The 17,017-nt window shown below is 41.5% G+C and overlaps 1 protein-coding gene across 3 annotated transcripts; it reads left to right on the top strand.

Annotated features, from left to right (window-relative positions):
* The first annotated feature begins 313 nt into the window (after nt 1–313).
* Nucleotides 314–16,850, top strand: plcd3a (phospholipase C, delta 3a). 3 transcript variants are annotated; one of them, XM_088317130.1, is made up of 17 exons: nt 314–456; nt 2,523–2,605; nt 2,762–4,572; nt 10,056–10,223; nt 11,758–11,986; nt 12,084–12,213; nt 12,634–12,859; nt 13,160–13,361; nt 13,442–13,586; nt 13,843–13,995; nt 14,059–14,211; nt 14,365–14,515; nt 14,727–14,843; nt 15,036–15,214; nt 15,302–15,437; nt 15,555–15,704; nt 15,886–16,850. In XM_088317130.1, exons 3-17 carry the CDS (start codon nt 4,479–4,481, stop codon nt 16,026–16,028), a joined length of 2,376 nt encoding a protein of 791 aa, XP_088173256.1. In that variant the 5' UTR covers nt 314–456; nt 2,523–2,605; nt 2,762–4,478; the 3' UTR covers nt 16,029–16,850. The 3 variants fall into 3 exon arrangements, with proteins under 3 accessions (XP_088173256.1, XP_088173255.1, XP_088173257.1); XM_088317129.1 differs by lacking the exon at nt 314–456 and adding an exon at nt 555–609; XM_088317131.1 differs by lacking the exon at nt 314–456 and adding an exon at nt 1,153–1,340.
* Nucleotides 16,851–17,017: the final 167 nt, after the last annotated feature.

Here is a 17,017-nt window from a genome sequence, read left to right as displayed (position 1 = left end):
TGTTGCTAAGATCATAGAATTTTCCTATTGGACAGCTTGGTTGTCAATTGAGATTGCGTCACGTACAACCAAGAAAGCAGTCCCGGGTTTCGCTTGGACGCTACCAGCTGGGAATTCCGGGTACAAATTCTAAGTTATCAAAATATAACGAGCAAGGACAACTCGAGCGTGGCTATACACCTCCCCTAAAAAATAATTATCGGTTTTAGTGGCATTTTAGTGCTCATTGCTACAATACAATGCCACAATCGAACGTCAATCGTGCGAGCAAAACACGGTCACCCCCTACATTTAAGGCAAAGTGTCGGAGCCCGCTCGAATAGGCTAGTCCGTTTTTTAATGTTCGCAAAGAGAAACGCTTTATTTAGACTAATTTCCCACACGCCATAAAGTGCGACTTTTAATGGTGAACAAACGCGTCACTACCGTGAGGATTTAAGTAACAAATACTTTGATGTGAGTATTTTGTTGCTTCGCGCGGAGTGATACGAAGTAAGGGAGAGGGTGGTTTGAGGTGGCTGGCGGAACTGTGGAATCAGCGTAAACAAACGACAAATGCAGTAAAGCATCCGAGATGAACACATCTCCGATCCCCTCGCTGTTAAAAGGGTGGGTCAAGCGAGACCAACTTTGCTCGATAATAAAAGAAAAAACGACTCAACGGAGCGACGTCAGGAGCATTACTGCGACCAAGACCTTCTCTCTGAAGTTGTAGCGCTTAGTCGTTTTGCACATGTATGTGTGTGTGGAACACGCTAAGGATAAGCTAACTTGCTAACGTGGGGCTTTTCCTCCACGAAACAACACGTCAAACAATTGAAGTCACGTTAACCCCCACAAACAATACATTAAATGACGTATGGCGGTTATTAAATTGTCATTATAGCCAAAAAGGGGCCAATAACGCCATGGCCGACGCCGTAAATGAAGCGACAATGGCGAGCGAGTTCCTTCGAAGCGAAACAATGCAAGCGATTGATAACAGTAACAAACGGCCCGGTCATCTTTAAATAAACACTTCCTGGACTTTCGCATTTGATCATTTATTTGCAATAGAGAGAACAAAATATAACTCAATAAAACCGACCATTAACACAGGCCAATGTGTGGTTACACGGGGGCGGTGTATTTGCTGGAAACACGGCACTTCCCGTAGCGAGTTCCGTATTACTTTATTTAATCGATGAAAAGATTGACATTGCGTCTCAATTTTGACAAGATACTTTCATCTATAAGGCTCGAATGCGCCTTAAAGTGGATATTATGCAGATTAAACCGTGGCGTTAGCACCACCTGACGTCAGGTTTTTTCAGGAATTAGACTGCACCCATCCCTCGGTGGTAAGCATGGTTTAATTAGGGAGGACTAGCAAACTAGTTTTTCAAGACACACACAATGTGCTTTGTAACGCTAATTAAATAAATGAATGGTTGATTAAATGTGTCTTAAAGCATCAATTTACTCCGCATTTGGTTTAATTTTACTGTTTGGACTAAACAGTGGTTAATGTTGAACTGATCCTGCTTTAAATTTTGTTTTTTGTTTTTGTCAGCCATTTCTGCTTGTTAAAGATTACTACTAGTAATAGTAATACTAGTCGTAGTGCTAATATGATTTAATATTTGGAGGATACAAACTGGTTCAATGGTGTACTGGTTCTACTTTCATGTTTTTTTGTTGAGCCATTTTTACTTGCTTGTGACTGCTACTATTAGTAGTAACATACAAGTATCCGTCTCATACTACTACTAATTAGAGTATTAAAAGAGATAGAGGAATCCAGTGTCTCTTTTTAACTATTTGGAAAAACCAAACAATGATACAATGTTAAACTGAGCCTGCTCAGCTGTTCTTTTCTATTTTAACTGGCTCATGATTATTCATAATAGCAGTAGTACTAGTAATAGTAGTCGTAATAGTGTGACGGGGGAATTTTCTGTCTCCAAACAACACAAGGCTTTCTGTTTCCATTAATAGAAGCAGGCCCAGTTACTTTGAGCCAAATGGCAGGCAAGAGTCAGTTAATGTGAAACCTTTAATGGCAGATGAGATTGAGAAATCATAGCCAGAGCTTGTCGGTGTTGTGGTTGGACTCTGGGAGAGGAGGGAGCCAGAGAGCTGCCAGCCCCGCTGCACAGATTACAGTTTGTGGGGATTAGCAAACTTAATCTTAACATGGCCGCCGCCGCCAGTGCTGCAATTGAGGCAAGATGAAAGATGGATATTGTTGTGAAGTCCTTCATCTCATCAGACCTTGTAGAGCCCATTCAATGGCGATGATTTTGTCATTCACCTTATTAAATATGTAAACAAATAAATAAAAAAAGATAGAACACAGTTATACAAGATTAAACTAGAGCATCATTTTGCAGCCTATCTATCCAATACAAGATACATTGCACTAATGGATTGTGATAGAGCAGTAACTGTAGATGACCACCAGATGACGCTGCATCCCCAGTGAATGGTAAATTGGTTTTGGTGCTTTAAGTGTATGTTTACTCAAAGAGATTTTTTTTCAGGTGGACCACTGCAAACAGACAGTTGAAGAAAGCAAAGTGACGTCACCGTCTTGGTAGAAGGCATCGTCATGCTTCAAACACAAGTATGTCATGTTTAAAAAAAAAAAAAAGGCGAGAGATGTTTGATGATTCACCACATCAGCTATGCCGTCTGATAGACTGCAACAAATGATGATTAAAAACAAGATCAGTTTCAGCCATCTAAATGAGGTAGTTAACATTTTATATGTATCATTCAGGGTCACAGAGAAGCTGGAGCAGCCAATGTGGGGCAAGAAACGGGGTCCAGCCTCTAGACTGGTCACCCATCAATCACAGGACTGACAACAGAAGAGAGACACAATAGTTTTCACACTTACTTTCACATCTATAAGAACAATGAATGAAGCTAACATGCCGGTAAATATTTTTGTAAACATCAAAAGCATGTTGGAGTCTTCAGTGGCGATAACTTGCAAGTAAGTTATTGTCAACATGTTGGGAATTTTGGTTGATAAAGAACTGACTATACATTTTTTGCAGAATGAGGACAACTTTCTCTTCAAAAAGTTTGATAAACATGTTTTTGTAATCAGCAGCAAATTTAGGCTTCAAATAACTTGTTTTTGTAAATATCCCATTATTTAGTCTTTTTAGTTTGTGTTTATACTAAAATTATTGGATTTTCATAAACATGAAAGATAATTCAGGAGTCAGTGAAGTTAATGTACATTTGTCTTCATAGTAGCTAACCTATTATGGATTTAAAAAGTCTACACACCCAAGACCAATGGCCTGCGAATGAGAGCAAACATTGGGCAACAAATTTCTCTTTTGAATACTTTCATAGTCTTGAGATTTCATTATACCCTACTCAGATTCAAGACTCACTGTGCCAGTTGAAGCAAAGCAGAATCAGAACATAACAGAGCCTCCTCCATGTTTCACAGTAGGGACAGTGTTCTTTTTTGTCGCATAGGACATTCTCCAAGAAGCTTTATGGCTCATCAACATGCCATTTGGCAAATCCCAGTAACAGTAGGATAGTAGTTTATATACAGGTAATCTATTTCCAACATTGGTGTTCTCCTTGGTTGTCTCCCATGAAGTCCACTTTGGCTCAAACAAAGATGGACGGTGCAATCAATAGTACCTTGACCTTGGAGTTTACCCTTAATTTCCTAGGTTATTTCGGGCTCTTTTGTTACCCTACGAATTACCGGCTCTTCAGTGTTTCATCATTAGTCCTCCTATGGTCACAACCAGAAAGATTTGCTATAAACCATGGATTTTAAATTCTGAAAAATCTGTGCAGCTATAGTCACCGGTGCTTGGAGATGCTCTTATAGCCTTTACCATTTAACATCCTTGCCTATAATTTTTCATTCGCTTCCTCTGGTCTATCTTAACTGTTTAGCACAACACCTGTGGGCCATGTTGGGTACTGCACCAAGCAGGCTGAGGTGACCTGTCAAAGCATGACTATTAACTTGTACTACTACACGCAATGCTGTCTATTCATAAAATATGCATATTTTTTGCTTTATATATGACTTCATTCTTTTTTTCAAAGCCATAACTGAGTCACAGTTGAAATTTAAATGCAAGTAGCAACCTCTATATATTATGTACCATTTAAAAATAACAGACAGGAGTAGCGGGGCCATAGTGAGCGACATGAGAAGCGTCAGGTTGCTGTGTTGATGCAGGCGGAAAAGCTGCGCAAATGTGCGCCTGCTTTAGGGTTCATATTACGTGGAGGCACGGGGGCTCTGCACCGGGGAGGGACCGCAAGGAGCCCTACCTCCCTATCTCCCTCCCTCCCTATCCTCTCTCTCTCTCCCTATCCCTCTTGTTGTTCCTCTGTGGCGCTTGTGTGTGCTTTTTGGACCAGAGCGAGTCCACGGAGGCACCTGGCCGCAAGCAGCGAGTTGCTTCCAACCCAAGCAGGCAGGACGCGAGCGTCTCTCTGCCATCATGTTGGCCAGCAGTGACAAGTCACCAGTTACCTCCGTCAGGGAGCCCAGAGCCAAAGTGGTTGAGAAGACCACAGATCCCATTCGGAGGCTGGGTAAGTCACCTTATTTATTATTACTTACTTGTTGCTTTATCTTTCAGCACCACAACTTTCTAACTGTTGATCTGTGAACTCATTAATACGCCACCCTCCTTTCAAATATTTTTTCGCCTCTCTTTTGCACACTTTCAACTGATTTCTTTGCAAATATTCTGTGAAAAAGAGCAAAGAGCACACATTAGAGACCACCTGCACATGTTGAAATATTATACGTTTTGCATTACATAACCTACATAACACAGGCTTTACCACAAAAAAGTTGCAAAATGAGACAATTATGTGTAGAGTAGTCTTTTTAAACTTCTAAGACAATTCAGGGTTTTTATTTGGCAGTCTTCAGTTTTGTCAGTAACTTGACTTTGATATTTTCAGAACATGAACATTTTCTTTGGAGACTTGAAATTGTCTTTGATTTTTACAAAGACATGTATGTAAAGTTCTTTGAAGACAAAAAATAGTTGATGTTGAGTTGAGTTTGTAGACAAAGGTGTCTTTGATGTTGATGAAACGTAAAAAAAAAATTTTTTTTAGGTGTAATGGTCTTTGAAGTGACAAAAACATGTACTGTATGTTAAGTCCTTTGAAGACTGCTTTGCTCGTACCAAAACATACTTGAAGATCAGATGCTAAATTGTCTTTAATGTTTACAAAATGTGTACAACATGTTTTGAAAGACTGCATTGTCTTTGTGTGTCTCTAAAACATGACTAAATTTTCTTGCATTTTTTTTTTCAAATATCAAGCCCATGTTGACAATACACATTTTTTGGGTCCTCTGAAGGCTGTCAAGTTCTCTCAAAACTCAAAATTGCCTTTGATATTGACAAATGCATGTTGGGCTTTTGTCTCTGAGACTTTCTCCGGCATCAACGTGTCTAAATGCTAACTCCTTCATTAAAGAGTAAATTGTAATTGATGTTGAAAAAAAACATGCACCATATATCAAGTTTTTTTGAAAACTAGATTGACAGTTACCATAAAATGACTTGATTGTCTTTGACATTTACAAACAAATTCTTCAAATACTGTAAATGTGTCTTTGGTGTTTACAAAAACACCAAGAATTATAAAAAAAAAAAAAAAAAAACTACAAAAACACCAAAAATTATAAAAAAAAAAAAACACGTAAGTAAAGTTCTTTGATCAAGTTCTTTCAACACTTCAGATTTCCTTGAAGTTTATGAACTTCTCAAGTCCTTTACTCAAACATCAAAATCTTCAATTAAGATGGCATAACACTGAAATTGAAAAAGTCTCTGTCAAAGGTGCTCAACTTTATGACGCTGGATGGTCTCCGAGACAAACAGGTGGTCTCATAAATATGTTACGCACTGTGCATTTTATTTCATGCTCAGCTGCACCAGCGTAGGCTGTGACGCGCACATTTCACTGTGCCTAATACAACACAGGAAGCCTTCATTTAATGAGCTGCCTTATTATGAGCACCGTAATCTAATGGTCTGTATGTGTGCGTGGGCGTGGGTCAGCTTGAACGGAAGGGGGGGATTATTTTTATTCCTCTGATTTCACCATTTACACACCCATCCTACATGCAAAGCGCCCACCGAAAATAGACACCTGCTCATCCACAACAGCTCTTGTCAAGACCGCCTGAGGAGTGGCTGGATGTCAAAATATCTTTTTAGGAACATGCTGTTGTAGTGAGGGGAGCGGGGGGCAACACTTTTATTTTAACGCACTCGCAAAATCCGCTGGCAGCCAGTCAGGTTATATAGTGTTACACATAGAGGGATAATCTGCAAATACAACGGAGGCGATGAAAAGGATGTTCATTGTCAAACTGTACAGGCAGTGTTTTAAGTCATATTTTAAACATTCTTAAAAGTCAAAGTACAAAAAGAAGTTAAACACTTAATAGTAAAAACAATAAAACGCCGCTTTACTTTAAATGAGAATTGACAAAGTACTGCTTAGTTTGCTGCGTTTTATTTTACATTGTTATAACAATGTAATAATCGCAGACAATTTAGTCTTAAATTGTAACTTACAAGACAATTCTGCAATTCAGCCTTCAACGAAGCTGTCATGCAAAAAGCAATTAGTCTTCAATAGACTTAACATACTTTGTGTTAAAGACAATTTGAACCTGCGTTATTTTCATAAAGATTGAAGACATTATTCTCTGCATTCTGATACACGTGTTATAGCTCGAGGCTCGTCAGCCACTCTGCCAGCATAAGATGGAGTTTTATGCAAACAGCTATTGTGGCTTTAGCTACTGTGTGTGTGCGTGTGTAACCTCGGAGCTGCTGGCTCCTCTCACAGAATGTGGAATGTAGTAGATAATAAAAAACAATATCCAGCCGGTGGATTCATTTATCACAAATCCAACGAGCTGGTGAGCTTCTTCTTTGTACTTTGACACACCTCTTCCAAGCTGTGATCTGACTCAAGCGAGTGTTCGAGTCTCCCGTAATAATCAACAGTTCACGCTGAGTCACTTGTTTCAGTCACATTGACATTTCAAATGAAAACCCACATGTTCAGTAAATCAACATCATTCAACCTGCCGAACACCCCGTTGAATATGAAAGAGATTCAAATAATTTTCGTTTGAGAAAAAGTTTAAGAAAAAAAAACGTAGATGCTTTTGTAAACATGGAAGACAATTTAGCGTCTTCAGCTAACCTGACAGCTTGTTAAATGGCCCCAAAACATCCATATGAAGTCGGGTCCAGTGAGGGACTTGAGAGCTAAAACTGTCCCTTGTCCCCTCTCTCCTCGTTTCGAATATTCCCCTTGCTCAGACTTCCTCTGCCTGTCCTCCAGACCGGACTTAAACCAGGCAGACAGCTGCCCTACTTTCGTGCCCGCCGCGTCTCACGCATGACCAAGTGCCGTAGCAGCGGTATCAGCGACACCTTCAATTCGTCTATATTTACGCAAGTGTGCGATCCTTGCTTGCCGGCTCCGGTGGCGCTCCTTATCCCGAGGGAAACCTGAACCGGGCCCCGGGCGGAGCTGCTCCGGACTGCGTTCATGCTCTTGCTCAAGTACACCCGTTGTTGTTTTCCTTTCTCATGTTGATGACACTGCTGTGGATATGACAGTGCATTCGGTTGCTAGCCTGCCTGCATGTCTAAGGGATGGCAGGGGGAATTTGGGCTGGGGGGGGTGGCACACCGAGGGAGATTTTCCTGCAGCCGAGCATGAAAATAAAGACCCCTCAGCTCTGCTGCCTCGACAGAGCTCTTACCCCGCCGTTTCACGCTCTTTTTCAAGAGTAGCAGCCCATCGGAATGTATTTGAATAGACAGAAAAAAAACACTGTAGACACCTCGCATGATAGAAATAAATTTGATGACTAGAAATTGAGGGTGTACCGATCAATTGGCTGGGATCTGCGTTGATAGAAATAATCTTATAGAATCTTTAGAGAAAACAAACCTTCTTGCTCAATGTACATGTCATACGATTCACGTGTTATCACCTTGATCGCTCCTCTCTCCATAGCCACTGCCTTGCACAATAGAAATGAAGCCAGCAACTGGAAATAATCCGTCCCCGCCCAAAAAAAAAAAGTGTGTAACATGAGTGTGTTCAATATAAATAAATATATTGTAATCAATGCAATTGCGTGACCAACACAAATAAAGACACAAAAGTGGATTTTGTACGGTGAGGAATGCAGTGTTGAAACACAGGCTGTGGCAGTTTGGCCAGCATAGCACTGTTGTCATTGACCTGCAAGTTAATGTGGGAATGCCTCGCATGTGGTAACAGCTTGGACCGAGGGCCCTGGAAGGGGAGGGGAGTTTTTGTGTCCAATAGGGCAAAGAAAAAGAGGAGGGGAGGGGGGGGGGCGGTTATTTCTATGAGGCCCCCCCAAAGGAGTTGGTGTAATTAAAGCTCTCAAATGCGCCAGCATTTTTCTAAGCTTCTCACAAATCTAGGTAAGGTGGAGTTGCCGGGAGTAATGTGACATGGGAGCGCTCTGGAAAGACTCGGGACACTTTTCCTTTTGTCCTCGCCGCCATTCACGCTGGCAAACGGAGCGGCCATGCATAGCCGAAAAGCAGTGGCCCTCCTTAAGCGCAGCTACTGGAAAACACTTGCTAAAAATGCAGCCTCACTAAACACGGCATGTGTTTAAAGAGAAGAAAAAAAAAAAACGATAAAGAAAGTTCACAGTGTGTGTTTTGAACCTTTGGAATGAAAGCTGCGTAAACACTTCAGTTCCAAAATCAGATAACAAAGACGCCATTGTAGAGACCACAGTGCAGCTTTTAAGGTGGAACCTAATCCAGTCCAGCTCCAGAAGAAGTTTTCCTCGTAAGAAATCACGTTTACTTATGTCATTATTCAGTTGCAGGGTCAAACTGTCCCAGGCAATTTGAAGCAGACTTTCTGAACTGTCACACAAGCATAAAAATACCCTACAGTAGTATTAATTTCTTTCTTTATTTTTTATTAAATAAATGATGTTTATTTTCATTCAGTTTTGTATTTAATAAAAAAGGAGGAAATTATATTATTATTATTTCCAGTTCAATTTCTTTTAACAGCATCATTTATCATTATTTATTAATTTTTAAAAGAAGATTTTTTTATTTAATTTTGTTCTTTTCTAACAATATTATAGCATTCTTCTTTCTTATCATTATTTGTATTTTTTTAAACCATGTTACATTTTATTTAATTCTGGTCTTTATCTAAAAATACCATACAGTATTATTCATTTGTTTAAATTCTTTTTTATTTATGAAATAAATAACCTTTAATGCTTCTAATAATTCATTTGTCTGTTATTTTCTATTACTATTTTGGTGAATTAAAAAAGCAAACAATTAAATCAGAATTTAACTCTGTTTTTCTTTGCCCAGTAATATATAAAGATTTATTGTTGGCCTCTATGTTTTATTCCTCACTTTCTCCTACATCGTGGTTGCAAAATGACCTTCCCTTTATCCCTATCCTCAATGTTTTCTTTATTTTATTCAATTTTCTGCATGTGGAGATTTTCTGTGATTACATTTCCATGCGTGGAGGCAGAAGTCGTTCATCCACAACAGACCTTGGCGACTTGAAGCTAACTTCAGCGCTTCTTTTTCCTTGGCCGGCTCCCGTCTCGCCGGAGACGAATAAATCTGCATACAATAGTGAATGATTTACACTTGTCGGCCATGTGTTTTGTGGCCTTTTCTAGCAAGTCCTTACTAAAACTGTGGTGACATAACCATGTTTTTTTTTCCGGCAACCTGCTCCTGCACAAAAACATGCTGTAAAATCTGCTCCAAAAAGTCGTTATGCCAGTCGAATTTTGGGTATAAACACAGTCAAGACTTATGAAAGGTGGTTTTGTACATGTACGTATTTTCACGGCAAATATACCAGGAGTCCCAATCTGGGGTGCGGTCTCGAGATTAGTCGTGTTCTGGTTTAAAGATGACCTTCAAAAAATAACAGGCGTACCCTTGTCATCAATCAGTTCATGTTTTTGTGTGTGTGGCTTTTAGGTCTGCTGGACAACGAGGACGTGCGCGTGATGATGCGGGGCTCCAACATGGTGAAAGTTCGCTCTCCGAGGTGGCAGAAGAGCCGAAACCTGCGCCTGTTGGAGGACGGACTCACTGTATGGTGCGAGTCGTCCAAGAGCTCCCGCAAGGCCAAAGCACGTCAGACGTGTGAGTACATCTCGACGCCCAATAAAAATAAACACAACAATGAGAAATCCTGAGGAACCTTGATTTTGGTTTTCAATCATTTTATTCATCTAAATTTTATCCCGGTGTTTATACAAAAACAACGTCTGACTTTTCCATTCAGATGCTTTCCTTTGGGACTTTTTTCTTTGGTTTTTTATTGAATTTTTGTCAGACTCTCTGGACCTGATTAAGTCCCAAAAACTGAGGTACCATCCACGATAATCTATTTTTTTACACGAGTAATGTATGTGTGATATAACTAATGGGCTGGAAACAATCCAGCAAGTCAAAAAAAGTCCACATCCAGCTCGCTCACTTAATGTACGTGTCTCGCCTGTTATACATGACCACCTCTTTGCTGTCAGAGTACAGTACAGTACGCCCCTTAGAGCAGGGAGGAGGAAGCGGGCTCAAAGAGCGATCCGGAAAAAGGGAGAATGGAAAGCTCTCATGCGTAAGAATAGCCCAGCGACAATGAAAAGGTTTTCACGCGGAGGAAACTGAGCCCATATGAGAAGAGGTGAAAGGGAACTCACCCCCACCCGACCTCAAGGAAAGAGTGTCGAGGTGTACCTAATGAAGTGTCCAGTGAGTTGAAAAGAAAATTGGGGCGAGTAAGGTACCGTAATGAGCTCACATGTGATAAGGCATACTTGCGTATCAGCACTCAAGGATTCACCTTTTTGCAGATTTTTTTTTCTTTATGCGGCCCTTGATGCCGTAGCACAGTTGAGTGCCGAGAGATGAGCTAGTCTCACCACACTTGATATTTAGGTAGGTGTGATGTGACGTCTGGATTCCGGCATGTCGACTCGATGTGACACCCACACACACACACACATACGCACACACACGTTACTTTCGTCACACCCCCGTCAAAAAACGCAACGAGGTAATGCAGGGTCGTTTTTGAAGACGTTTCATAAGATCGGTTTGAGAATGAGGCTATTATGAAGACGGAACTGACTTAAACATAGCAGCCATCTCAGGTCTGAAGTAAATATATCAAATTTATGTGATCGTAATGTTGTTTTGTTCATTTTAAATTTGCTACTTTTTTAGCAGAGTACTGCATTTTTACTTATAAAATATTTTTATGGCATATTTTGATGTTTTTGCAAAATTTTGAGTTTTCTTGAAATCCTACATTGATTTGGTGACACAGTGAATGTTTTCAATGGAAAAGCTAACTTACCATCCGGTAGGTATCCTAAAACTGTTCCTCATATAGTGTGTTTGTGTGTCTGTGTGTGTCTGTCTGACCAAAATGAGACATGAAATCACTCCCGAGAGATGACTCTGTGGAGAAGCAGAATACGAGGCACATGCTATTTTGTCGTCAAGTTGCTATGTGACTGGTGGAATTTATGATTCCCTAAAAATTCCTTTGACACCTGAACCTCAAACATTTCCGTCCTGTCTTATTTTTACTTCCAACCAAGAAGCTACCCGTATGTCATATCATATACGTATACTGTAGTTATTTTAATATCATTGATTTGGACTCCTCCAGTTGCCGTGACCGAGGTGGAGTGCGTGCGCGAAGGCTGCCAGTCGGAGGCGCTGCGCCGGATCTCGAGCTCGGTGCCGGAGAGCCACTGCTTCACGGTGGTCTTCCGGGGGGCCCGCAAGAGCCTGGACCTGCTCTGCCCGTGTGAGGACGAGGCGCAGCGCTGGGTGCGAGGCCTGCGCACCCTGAAGGAGCGTGTTGCCAACATGACGCAGAAGGAGAAACTGGACCAATATCCTAAACATGTCTCATTGACATGGTCGCTTGAGCTCTCTTTTCTGTCTGACCCACATTCTCTGACTGTCTTCCTTAACCCTCCCTCCCTCTACTTGGATCCGCGGCTACCTGCGGCGAGCGGATCAGAACCAGGACGGAAAGATGAGCTATGACGAAGTCCGCCGGCTGCTCCAGATGATCAACATCGACCTGAGCGAGCAGTATGCTCGCTCCTTGTTCAAGGTCAGGGGGGATTTCATACATATTGGAGGCTGTTTAGCCTACAATCTACACTGACTGCGGATTACTGCTGTTATTTTTTGCTTTATGAGTCTTCCTGGTGATGGAATGTGCTCTACATCCCCTCCTGAGAGATGTTCTTGATGTACACAGCTGTGGAAATGCTTTCTCAATGGGGAATCAGTATCACGCCCTCGCCAAATAACAACTAAACAATAGCATCACTTTTTTTTTTTTTATCCTCTTCGTGCTCTAAGACGCCTGACTAGATAATTTTTTCACAATTAAAAATACATATCTCACCCAGGATGGTTCCCTTGCACAACTGAAATAAATACACAAAGTAAAAGCCTTACTCATGATACGCATCACCTTGAATATAAATAATGTCAAATAAACAATCCACTGATGTTGTATTCCCAGAGGTGCGACCGGTCCGGGGACAGCCGTCTGGACCACAACGAGATCGAGGAGTTCTGCCGGGAGCTGCTGCGCCGGCCTGAGCTGGACGCCGTCTTCCGCCACTACTCCAGCAACGGCTGCGTGCTCTCCACCGCCGAGCTGCGAGACTTTCTTGGAGACCAGGGAGAGGACGCCAGCCTGGCCCATGCGCAGACCCTCATCGGCACCTACGAGCTCAATGATTGGGGTGGGTTTCTCTCTCAGTGCGACCTGGGAACAAAAGGTGCATCGGTGGTTGGGGACCCCTGTCAGTCCCCCAATTAGATGTCGCTTGCACTTGATGACATAATCATTTTTGCATCCTTTGATTGGTCAAGGTTTACTGTCAACTTCGACTAGCAAAACCTATAACCGGTATCTCTGAAGAGAATTAGGTATTTTATCTATTATTTTTTGTTTTTGATAAATATTGATTCTGTTGATGTTGTATTGTTTATCTTGTATTGTTGTATAATGAAAATAATTAATGTTGTCTTTGCGATTACAGCACAGCGGAACCAGTTCATGACCCAAAATGGCTTCACTATGTACATGCTGTCACGGGAGAACGACGTGTTGAACCCAGAGCACGGCCGTGTTAACCAGGACATGAGCCGCCCCTTGGCCCACTACTTCATCTCCACCTCACACAACACCTACCTCACCAAGGACCAAGTGACCAGCGCCAGCAGCACCGAGCCCTACATCAGGTATTCACAGCGCTCTCATTTTCCAAGTCTTCAAACTGCAAAATGAGACTTTAAAAAAAAAAAATGTGTGTGTGTGTCAGGGCTTTAATTCAAGGCTGCCGTTGCGTAGAGTTGGACTGCTGGGACGGAGATAAAGGCGAGCCGGTCATCTACCATGGTCATACACTCACCTCCAAAGTGCCTTTTAAGGAGGTCATTGTCACCATCGCACAGTACGCCTTCAGGGTGAGACCACACATCAAAGTGTGATGGCGCCTTGAAATTTTGTCTCGACAAGTCTCCAATATCTGACTAGAAAAATGTCAAATAAAATAAATGTACTATATTTTTATTTAATTGTATTTCTATGACCTCTCTTATTCAATAAATTAAATAACAACATAGATATATAAACACAAGATGAACAAGTGCTAGAATTTAATTTGTCTGAAACTCAATTGCCCTAGCCGAGTGTTTCCGAAGTGTACCTTTTGTCCACCAGGCGTCTCCATATCCTCTGATCCTGTCCCTGGAGAACCATTGCTCAGTGGAGCAGCAGGTGGTCATGGCCAAACACCTCTGTGCCATCCTGGGCAACAAGCTGCTTAACAAGCCCCTCAGTGACCACATGCTCAATGACCTGCCCTCACCTGAAGTATTAACCACACACTCATGCTAAAAACAAAAGCAAACATCCATTAAATGGTGGTCCTTGCAGGAGCTGAGGGGACGTATACTGGTGAAAGGGAAGAAGCAAATCCCTCAGCTGGGCCAGCTGGGCAAAAACGGAAGCTACGGCAGCTTCTCCTCAAGCTCCGAGGATGAGCAGACAGGCGGAAACAAGAGCACGCCCAAGAAGGACCCAGCCAAGGTCACAATTTGTACCTCCACAAGGAAGATATCATCTTGTCAGTTTGATTCATATGAAGAATAAATCTTAACTGTTCCACGCCAGCGCCATCTGCTGAATCCTCATCTTAGTGTACAGTTCCCCATTTGGTTTGAATGTTCTCATTGTTTTCAGGTGTGCTCCAAACTGAGCGTGGAGCTGTCAGAGTTGGTGGTGTACTGCCGCAGCGTCCCCTTCTGTGGCTTCACACACGTGGGTGAAAAGCCGCCCGATGAAATGTCCTCTTTCTCCGAGAACGACGCCTTAAAGCTCATCAAAGACTCGGGTACAGATTGGAAGTGATCCGACGTTACACTTTTAATTATTTCAATATAAAACTTAACCATGACAGACACATTTATCCTGAAATAACAGTTTTGATACAACATATCACAGTTATTGTTTGACACATTTGTGTCAGTACTGATAACAGCTAAAATTGTAACATATCACAATTGACATTGGAGCCCTGTAAGGTGCTTTTGCTCATTTTTCAGGGAAGCTTTTTGTGAGACACAACAGCAGGCAGCTGAGCCGGATCTACCCGTCCGGACAGCGCCTACAGTCGTCCAACTACAATCCCCAGGAAATGTGGAACGCTGGCTGCCAGATGGGTAAGCAGTAAAAAGAAGTAACACGCCGATTTTGATGAAGTCATCAGTAGAAGGTATAGCTCTGATTTCAAATTTAAAAACGGAAAAAGTCATAAGTAGAAATATTTGAACACAGTACAGGTAGGTGAAAAATCTGCTTAAGTACAACAACAAAGTACTTGTACTTTTTTACTTCCAACCACTGTTGTGCAGTGGCTCTAAACTTCCAGACCCCTGGTGAGCAGATGGATCTGAACCAGGGCCGCTTTATTGCGAACGGCCGTTGCGGCTATGTTCTGAAACCCGGCTTCCTGTGCAGCGGCGAGTCCGACTTCAACCCGGAGAATACGGGCGGGGGTCCCGGTCACATCCCCACCCAGCTGACTATACGAGTACATTCACTCAGTAATGATATGTCTGATATGTGTCTTTAATGTATTTAGTTTGACGTTTCTTTTTATTCTGGTTTGTTTTTGTAGGTGATATCAGCACAGCAGCTTCCCAAAATCAACACAGACAAGGCCAGCTCCATTGTGGACCCGCAGGTGTGGGTGGAGATTCACGGCGTGGCCATCGATAATACCAGAGACAAAACACACCGGATTGACAACAATGGTACTTCCTTCATGTTATTTCATTTACAACAATCATTTAAAACATTAGTGATAGAACTGCCACGAATAGATAACATTTGCGATAGTGACTCAGTCTGCTCTTGTGCGCCCTCTGCAGGCTTCAACCCGCAATGGGACTGCACGCTCAGCTTCCAGTTGCAGGTGCCCGAGCTGGCACTAGTGCGCTTCGTCGTCGAGGATCATGACCACACGGCCAAGAACGACTTTGTGGGACAGTTCACGATACCCTTTACCAGCTTGCGTACAGGTATGCTGGTACTTTGAATTACAAATACCTCAATTTATGAAGTTTCCAGGTTATGAGCTGTTCATTTTTTTTTTTTTTTTGCACACAAACCCCGACTGGTTATATTTCAGACATTTAGCTATGCTAAAGTTGTGTCAACTCTCAGTAATGTTGTTTACTAATCTTTGGTCATCATTCTCAGGTTACCGACACGTCCACCTGCTGAAGGCCGATGGGTCCCGGCTGGCCCCCGCCACGCTCTTCATCCATGTGAAAGTGTGCCGCAGAGGCATTCCCATCAAACACGTGTGTGAAAGTACGCCTTCGCCCAAGAGAAAAGTGTAAACTTCACTAAGTGAGACCGTCGTTTAGGGGTGGGCAAACGTTAGTACTCGAAAGCCACATTGGATTTTTAAAATGGACAGATGGGCCAGCTCATTCGTTGATGTAAAAAAAAAATAATAATAATCATCATGAATACATTTTTACTCACGAAGTTTAGGTGGGAAAAAAAAGCCAATTTAATTCAAAACTATATTGCCCGTCCCTGCCTTAGTTGTGACATCATTGCCTAGAATCACTACTAAGTACTAAGAACAAACAACTACAAAATCTAACCTACTGTACTTTGGCACTTTTAACGTCTTTTAATATGTTTTTACCTCAACAACTTGAACTTAAAATGACAAATACAAGCAGTATTAAAAATAGATGTTTACGTGTGTCCTAATATGAACTTTATCACCTTCATGCTAGTTTCACATAAGCTAAAGAAAGGAAATGAGACAATTTACTCATTTTGACTTGGAGACCAGTTCGTCTATTTCTTATTTTCTATGTTGCCAAAAGAGAGCAAACAAATTGGCTGATTGTTAAAGTTAAACCTCTCAGTATTACAAAATTATTTTTCTTTTGTAGTTTAAGAGGTCTTTTTCTGCAGTGGTCTATTTATTGTGACTAATATCATTATTACAAATGAATAAATCATCTACGAGCACTATTATATACTTTATATCTAGAGCTAACTCAAAGTCATTAATATTGGATAATTCTGTCGTTTATTTGTTTTTTTTGCATCAAAGCACTTTTTAGTACTGGTTGTCCTTTAACCTTATGCAAACCTGGTATTGTTGCCTGTGAAGTGCCAATAAAGTTTTAATAACATAATTTTTGTGTGCCTCTCATTCCCTGCAGAAACGCCCCGACTAAAAGATATCACAGCACATTGGCTTAGTGTTCAGATAACCGCAACTTTAACTTAAAATAATCCATAATTGATTTGTTAAAGTACTTTTTGCTGACCATGGTACTTTCCACATGCTGGACTTCTAAAC

This window comes from Idiotropiscis lumnitzeri, chromosome 15 (genome assembly GCF_059441095.1).
Source record: "Idiotropiscis lumnitzeri isolate Australia: NSW breed Sydney's pygmy pipehorse chromosome 15, RoL_Ilum_1.0, whole genome shotgun sequence".
Taxonomy (NCBI): domain Eukaryota; kingdom Metazoa; phylum Chordata; class Actinopteri; order Syngnathiformes; family Syngnathidae; genus Idiotropiscis; species Idiotropiscis lumnitzeri.
This window is presented reverse-complemented; position numbering and strand designations above follow the sequence as displayed.